Genomic DNA, 8,153 nt, shown 5'->3' with positions numbered 1-8,153 from the left:
AGAGGCCGCAAGAATAGCCAAAGAAATGGCTACTGACGAAGCCAATGCCTCAATCTTGCCTGTCGAAATGAACACCTCAAGAGGAGGCAACAGCAAATAAGGATAACACGTGCATAAGAAAAAACGAGCAGAGTGTCGATGAATGCGAATTCGAGGACCTTCGCGATGAGACTGGATTGCATCTATGATGACGGTCCATTAGGTTTCGAAAAGCCAGTGGGTCGACATTTCCAAGAAATGGAAGCACAAGACCCTCTGGAAGAAGTGGACCTGGGAGATGGCTTTGGAAGAAGGCCAACATACATCAGTGCTCTTATTTGACCCGAGCTTAAGGACAGGATGGTGAAATTACTCAAGGAATTCAAAGACTGTTTCGCTTGGGATTATGATGAAATGCCTGACCTCAGTCGAGAATTGGTGGAATTGAAGTTACCCATCAAAGAAGACAAGAAACCAGTCAAGCAATTGCCCAGGAGGTTCCATCCAGATGTGTTGGTGAAAATCAAGGAAGAAATCGAAAGACTCCTCAGGTGTAAATTTATCATAACAGCTCGATATGTGGACTGGTTAGCCAACGTGGTTCCAGTGATCAAGAAGAATGGAAAGATGAGAGTTCGCATCGATTTCCGAGATCTTAACGCTGCCACTCCAAAAGACGAGTATCACATGCCTATTGCTGAGATGATGGTGGATTCAGCTGCTGGTCACGAATACTTAAGCTTGTTGGATGGTTACTCAGGCTACAACCAAATCTTCATAGCAGAAGAAAGACGTGTCGAAAACAGCTTTTCGATGTCCTGGTGCCTTGGGGACATACGAGTGGGTGGTCATGCCATTTGGGTTGAAAAACGCTGGCGCGACCTACCAAAAGGTAATGAATACCATTTTTCATGATTTTATCGAAACTTTCATGCAGGTTTACATTGATGACATTGTGGTGAAATCCCCATCAAGGGATGATCATTTGTTGCATCTAAGGAAATCCTTTGAGAGGATGAAAAAATATGGCTTGAAGATGAATCCCCTTAAATGTGCCTTTGGTGTTATTGCAGGTGATTTTTTGGGTTTTGTGGTGCATAAAAAGGGCATCGAGATTAACAAGAACAAAGGTAAAGCCATTCTCGACACTAGTCCACCAACTAGCAAGAAACAACTACAATCATTATTGGGAAAGATTAACTTCCTAAGGAGATTCAGTGCCAACCTCAGCGAGAAGACCAAGTCATTTTCCCCACTTCTTCGACTTAAAAAGGAAGATGCGTTCCGCTGGGAAGCAGAGCACCAAAAAAGCGTTCGATGAACTCAAAGTGTACTTGTCCAGCCCACCTGTAATGGCACCACCTATAAGAGGAAAGCCAATGAAGCTGTACATCTCTGCCACGGATGGAACCATTGGAAGCATGTTGGCTCAAGAAGATGAAGATAGCAAGGAAAGAGCCATATTTTACTTAAGTAGGGTGTTAAATGATGCAGAAACTCGATACACCATGATCGAGAAATTGTGCTTATGCTTGTACTTCTCTTGTGTAAAGCTGAAATATTATATAAAGCCAATCGATGTAATGGTTTTTTCTCATTATGATATAATAAAGCACATGTTATCCAAACCTATCTTGCATAGTCGAATTGGTAAATGGGCTTTAGCCCTAACCGAGTATTCACTAACTTATGCCCCACTAAAGGCAGTTAAGGGACAAGCAATTGCTGACTTCCTGGCAGATCATACTTTGCCTCGAGAAATCGTAACTTACGTAGGCATCCAACCTTGGAAGCTATTTTTCGACGGTTCCAGCCATAAGAATGGCACCGGAATCGGGATGTTCATAGTATCCCCAAGGGGCATCTCCACGAAATTCAAGTTTAGGATTAAGAGTAACTGCTCAAACAATGAGGCTGAGTACGAGGCATTAACATCAGGCTCGAGACCCTGATAGCCCTTGGGGCAAAGAATGTTTGTCGTAAAAGGGGACTCTGAGTTGGTAATAAAGCAACTTACCAAGGAATATAAATGCGTCAGTGAAAATCTAGCTAGGTACTACACGAAAGCTAACAATTTGTTGGCTAAATTCGACGAAGCTAGGCTAAGCCATGTTTCCAGGGTAGACAATCAAGAGGCCAATGAATTGGCACAAATCGCGTCAGGATATATTGTCGATAAATGTAGGCTAAAAGAGCTTATCGAGGTCAAAGAAAACTAAACCCCTCCGACCTCAACATCCTGTTCATTGACAATATGGCACCCAATGATTGGAGAAAGCCAATTGTCGATTACTTGCAAAACCCTGTGGGTACTACAGACAGAAAGACAAAGTATAGGGCAATGAGCCTATGTCATCATGGGAAACGAGCTATTCAAGAAAAACGTCGACGGAACACTACTGAAGTGTTTAAGCAAAGACAACGCGTTCATAGCAATCTCGGCCGTTCACGATGGGCTATGTGGTGCCCACCAGGCAGGAATCAAGATGAAATGGATCCTATTTCGACAAGGGATGTATTGGCCTACTATCATGAAAGATTGCATGGAGTATGCCAAGGGGTGCCAAGATTGCCAGAGACACGCAGGGATACAACATGTTCCAGCAAGTGAATTACACTCAATCATTAAACATGGCCATTCAGGGGATGGGCTTTAGACCTAATTGGCGAAATTAACCCATGTTCTTCTAGGCAACACAAGTACATAATAGTGGCTATAGATTACTTTACCAAGTGGTAGAGGCAATTCCTCTACAAAATTTTACCCAAGGACCGGTGATCGATTTCATTCAGAATCACATAGTGTATCGTTTCGGGTTACCTGGTCACTTACTACAGACCAAGGCACAGTATTTGTAGGCCAAAAAGTGGCATCATTCGCGGAATCTTGAGGCATAAAACTCCTAACCTCGACTCCCTATTACGCTCAAGCGAATGGTCAAGTAGAAGCGGCCAACAAAACATTGATCTCCTTGATTAAAAAACATGTTGATCGAAAACCTAAAAGATGGCATCAAACATTGGGCCAAGTGCTTTGGGCTTATAGGAATTCACCTAAAGAAGCTACCGGGGCAACGCCATTTCGACTAGCATACGACCAAGAAGCGGCGTTACCAGCAGAAGTATATTTACAGTCATGCAGAATTCAAAGGCAAGAGGAAATTCCAAGTGAAGATTATTGGAATATGATGCTTGATGAATTAGTTAATCTCGACGAAGAAAGACTATTGGCGTTGGATACCTTAACCAGGCAAAAGGATCGCGTTGCTAAAGCTTATAATAAAAAGGTTAGAGCTAAAGCTTTTATGCCCGGTGATTACGTATGGAAGGTTGTTTTACCAGTCGATAAAAAGGATAAACACTATGGAAAGTGGGCCCCAAATTGGGAAGGCCCTTTCACAGTCGAGAAAGTACTTTTAAACAACGCTTATTCGATTAAAGAATTAAGAGGTCGAAATCGACAAATAACAGTAAATGGCAAATACTTAAAAACGTATAAGCCAACGTTGCATGAAATAAACATCGACTAAGGAAGCAAGAATAAGAAAATAAATAAAGTAAATTGCCAAACTCGAATGTTTTATTAATTAGAATAGAGCATTTACAACTATGGCAAAGAAACTTTAAAAAGGGGGATTGGCCCTATAACTATCGTATTTGGCCCTAAGAGGCTCCATGCGCCTCAAGACATCCTCTTGTTGGGATTCCAGTCTCGATTTCTCCTGTCGAAGATCCAGCTCCTCACGGGCAGTGGAAGAAAGCTTGTCCACCAAGGCTTTCAGAGCTCCCACACTCCTCTCAGGGTCCGCTTGGTTCAGAGCAGCCTTCAACTCTTCAAATTCCTCCATCTTCTCCTCAATTTGGTGTTCAGCAAAGAACACTCGAGCAGTAAGCTCCCGGTGTTCTTCATATAGGGGTACAGCTTCGTGCAGGAGACCCAGAAACTCCAGGAGAGGGGTTTTTACAGAGGCAATAATATTCCTCTGCAAAAGCTGGTTAATGAGCCTGGTAAGCTCTTCAACCAGAGAAAGAGAGGAATGCAATTCCCAAAACAGGTCTTCGTCAAAGGCCAAGCTCCGGATCTGGTTAAGAACACGACGGCTAGCCATGGTTGAAAGGGTGTGTAAGAGCAGGAAAGGAATTCTAGAAAAGGGGCAAGGGAGAGTTTGAAGAAGTTACTGAAGAGAACTAACCAAAAACGCTCTATTTATAGTATAACAACAAAGGAGTGCATTAATTGGTGGCAATCAGTTGCCAACTCTTCATCTTATAGTTACAGGCCATGTAAATTACCACTACCATCGTAAATGGCTTTGGCATTTAATGAACAAAGACTTACATTGAATCAAGAAAACGTGGTATAAGATTGCAATAAATTGGTTTATTCCCCAGAAACAAAGCAACGACTACGTAAGGGGGTGCAAGGGAGTTTGAACGGTGCAACAATAAGTGAATAGCCATCAGAATAAATGCACAATGGAAACTGAAAAGACATGGCAAATTAAACGTCAAAATTATATGGCCGACGTGCCAAAACCATTGTCGAAATATTACATGCAAATTGGCATCGAGAGCCATGGTTAAAATAGTGCCATCATTACATACTGATAAGAGAGAGTCCTAAAGCAGGGATTTAAAAGAGTTCAAACGATCAGCGAAGGTGGCAATCTTGGCATCGAGATCCTTCTTCACGGCCTGGTCAACCTCCAACTCCTTGATAACATCTTTTGTCGAGATGATCAGAGCCTTGGAGTCCTTAGTAAGCACATCCAACTGAGCCTTCACAGCAGGGCCCTCCTCGACCAAATCAGCTCGCTTTTTCTCCAACTTGGTAATCTCTCGATGCAGCTCCTCAAGTTTAGTGTCGACTTCAGAGATTTCATCTGCAATTAAAACCTTCCTAGCAGTGAATTTCTTGAAGTCCTCTTTCATTGCTGCAACTTGAGCTTTACCAGAAGAGACTTTTGCTTCCTTAAGGCTGACAGCTTGACCGACGTCCTTAACTTGATGAAAAGTGGCTGAAGCATCCACTAAGAAGGATTGAAGGTTGGCCAGAGCAGCAGCCTGATGAGAATCAAGTTTTTGGCCAAGAAGGAAGACGAGCAATTCCTTAGCAGCATGGCTCGTTTGAGGATCAACTTGGATCTGTTAGAGAAACCCACTGGCGAAAACAATAGCCTTCAGCCGACCCATACTCTCCACGATTTGCTGAAAATTGGCCACCCCACTAGATTGAGCAGTCTCAGCAGTGGCATCAGCTTGATGGGGTGGAGAATACCATTCCAAGGTGCCATCGAGAAAGCCATCCAAAGCTGCCAGCGGGTCCTCCTCAAATAAAGTGTCGAGCTTTTCACTAGACACATGAGATGAAGAGCCACCCTTGGCTTGAGGCGAAGGTTGCATAGTGGCAGCCGATTTTGGAGGAGGCATAGGGTTATCATCCTTGCCTGGAAGAGGTTCTGCTCCGCGAATGGGAGAGGTTGCACCTTGAGTTTCCAACAAGAAAAACCTCTTTAATGTCCTTTTCGATAAAGTAAAATGCATATTAGAGGAGCCAACAAAACATGAAAAATATAAAGATACCTGGCAAGCAGATTCCTTAGAAGGGCTCGAGTTGGTGGAGCTTCTGGAACGGCGGGGAGACTTATGACCAGATTTGCTCCTGACCTTCCTCCTTCCCTCAGATGTTGAGGTCTTTTTAGCCGAGGATGCGGCCTTGGGAGGTTTCTCGACACCTTCAGCTTTGGATTTTGCAAGGTTGGGAGCTGGAGAATTCTCACGGGATGGCTCCTAGCCGCAATCTGTCTTGCTTTCGCGTCCTGTCTAACTTCCCTCCCGGGTTCTCTTTCTGTTTTATTGAGTGGAATGCTCATGGACATCAGCCTAAAAGGAACAAAACAAACAAGAAATGACTCAGATTAGGAAACCACAGGTTAAAAATGTCACAAGGTACCCTCGAGAATGGAAAACATACCTGAATGGCGGCGTCGCCACCACCTTCTTTGTCATCGACTTCTGGTTGAGCATCAGATGCCAACTTAGAAGCCCCACTGGTGGTGGAAACACCAGCCCCCTTGGCCCTCTTCTGACTGGCCGAAGCAACAGGCTTAGGTTTCCTTTTTCGACTCTGTCGAAGAATACGTTAGTTCATAATCCAAAGAAATTGAAAAGAAAAAGGGAAAAACATGAGGAAAGTACCTTGAGCTTGTCAGCAAGACTGACATCATCATCCTCATCATCATCATCATCATCATCATCCTCAATCACGACTGGCTTGTCCTTGGAAGAATGAGCCACTGGGGAAATAACTTGAGGAGCCGGTCGAGTAATGACTTCAGCTGTAAACAAAAGAGAAATTAAGAAGTAAAACAGGAAAACCTAGGCCAAGTCGAAGTATTACCTTGACCAATACGCATGTTCAGCGATATGTGGTTGAAGATTTCGACGGGCACATGATACGGAAAGTTCCATAGGTGGTACTTAGTCCAAGTCACTCGCTTTCGAGGAGGTAGAGCTTGATTGGCCAACACATTTATGTTTACATGGTCAACCCATTTAGGCAAGACCGGTGGAAAGGCCAATGCAAACCTACTCGTAGGCAAAGATGGGAACCTAAAGCCAGTTTTTCGAATAACAAAAGATAGACCCTCCTCACCAGGAGGAACAACTAACTTGGATTTCTTGGCTTTAAATTCTCATTTTTGCCTTAATACTTGAGCTGCTTTCGCAACCGTATCTCGAAGGCGAAGATTTGGGTAATATACCACACCAAAGAACTCTTGAAAAGATCGAATTTCTGCCAGGTGCATACCTTTAGTCTTCTTCGGATCCTGCTTCTGCAAAAGAAAAGCATATGTCATGCATTGCAGACAATCGACGAGGGGCTTCGAAATTTGAGCCCAATACTCAGACCACCAGGCTTTGAAAGCATTAGTAGCATAATATGAAGGAGCGTAAGTGAAGGGGCTCAGGTTGAGGAGTTTCTTGTTATAAAACTGAACAGTCGTGTCGAAAGCAGAAGCCCTCTTAATAGCTCCGGGGTACAGGACTAGATTCTTGTCAAATAAAGTGTTGGGTAGAACTTGGCTAAGCCCAAACTGTCGAGAAACCAATTGAGGGTTGTAGCCACATAGAGTGTAGTCACTGCTAGCAAAGCCCACAGTTAAAACCCTAGGAGATAAGAGGGTCCTCCAGAGCGTGATATGGTGTTCTTTGGGCAATGCAGAATCAGAAGCAATAGGGTAAGAATTCCTCAGCCGGAAAGGGCCACGAACAGCCTTGCTGTAAGGAGAGAAACTGGAACGATAATGCTTCAGCTCGAGAAACATGGTAAAGTACTTTCTGAAATCAGCTTCAAAACTCGACGCATCATAAGCAGGGGTCAGGGTCTCGAGCCTGTGGGCATCAATCCTGGTGTTAGAAACAGTTGGAGGATTATCTTGTGCCGGCAGAAGAGATTCGAAGATTGCATTCAACCAAAGTTGAAACAGCCAAAGAGGTCCAGCTGCATTCAGAGAGACGGTCTTGGTATTCCGGATATCCTCGACAGCTTCATTCAGCATTTGATAGAGGTTGCCAAGGACAAGCCTAGCCATAGCGAGTTGTCGACCCTCGTGAAGTAGATTGGCTAAGGGCAAAAGCTTGGCAGGAATACGCAAAGACTTGGTGCAAAAAACATAAGCAGACATCCAGTACAGCAAGAAAGCGACATGTTCAGCATCAGACACCTCACCACTCTCGACATAATGAATCGACTAAAAGAAATGTTGTCAGTAGGAATCGAGATGGGTTTAACAGTGGCAGGTGCAGAGTGATAATCATCACCAATGGGTCATAATCCGGTGATAGCAGCAACATCCAAGAGGGTGGGGGTGATCATGCCAAAGGGAACATGAAGGCAATTAGTGGACCTCTCCCAGAAATAAAGTGCACTCAACAACATAGCAGGGTTATACGAGATTGGAGATCTCGACAGCTGAATCAAGTCGAGAATCCCGACATCCTTCCAGTGTTGCCTCTTATCTTCCTCAACCCTATCCAACCATTTCAGGTAGGCTTTGTCGTTAGCAGAGGGGTTAGGAGGAGCTGAACGAAAGGCTCGTTTTGGGTCGGAAAGAAATGGCATACGGTAAGAAGGTTGAAATGCCAAAATAAGCTCCTCTCCCCTAACGCTA

The 8,153-nt window shown here is 44.1% G+C and overlaps 1 protein-coding gene across 2 annotated transcripts; it reads right to left on the bottom strand.

The window, feature by feature from the left end:
• Positions 1-3,231: 3,231 nt before the first annotated feature.
• Positions 3,232-7,667, bottom strand: LOC130743262 (uncharacterized). Of its 2 annotated transcripts, XR_009021406.1 has the most exons (5): positions 6,791-7,667; positions 6,178-6,317; positions 5,954-6,106; positions 5,563-5,862; positions 3,232-5,465 (listed from the first exon to the last, which is right to left on the bottom strand). XR_009021406.1 is itself a non-coding variant. In XM_057595426.1 (4 exons), the coding sequence occupies exons 1-4, from the start codon at positions 7,665-7,667 to the stop codon at positions 5,833-5,835; spliced, it is 1,200 nt and encodes a 399-aa protein (XP_057451409.1). In that variant the 3' UTR covers positions 3,232-5,832. The 2 variants fall into 2 exon arrangements, 1 of the variants encoding a protein (XP_057451409.1); XM_057595426.1 differs by having other exon boundaries at positions 3,232-5,862.
• Positions 7,668-8,153: the final 486 nt, after the last annotated feature.

This window comes from Lotus japonicus, chromosome 3, assembly GCF_012489685.1.
Source record: "Lotus japonicus ecotype B-129 chromosome 3, LjGifu_v1.2".
Lineage (NCBI taxonomy): Eukaryota > Viridiplantae > Streptophyta > Magnoliopsida > Fabales > Fabaceae > Lotus > Lotus japonicus.
This window is presented reverse-complemented; position numbering and strand designations above follow the sequence as displayed.

Excerpts from the sequence above, each read along its gene's own strand:
- LOC130743262 (XM_057595426.1), bottom strand. The coding sequence starts at position 7,667 with ATGTCTGCTTATGTTTTTTGCACCAAGTCTTTGCGTATTCCTGCCAAG. Across the intron at positions 6,318-6,790 it reads GGATCCGAAGAAGACTAAAG|CTGAAGTCATTACTCGACCG; the intron begins GTATGCACCTGG and ends TTTTGTTTACAG. Across the intron at positions 6,107-6,177 it reads GTCTTGCTGACAAGCTCAAG|AGTCGAAAAAGGAAACCTAA; the intron begins GTACTTTCCTCA and ends ATTCTTCGACAG.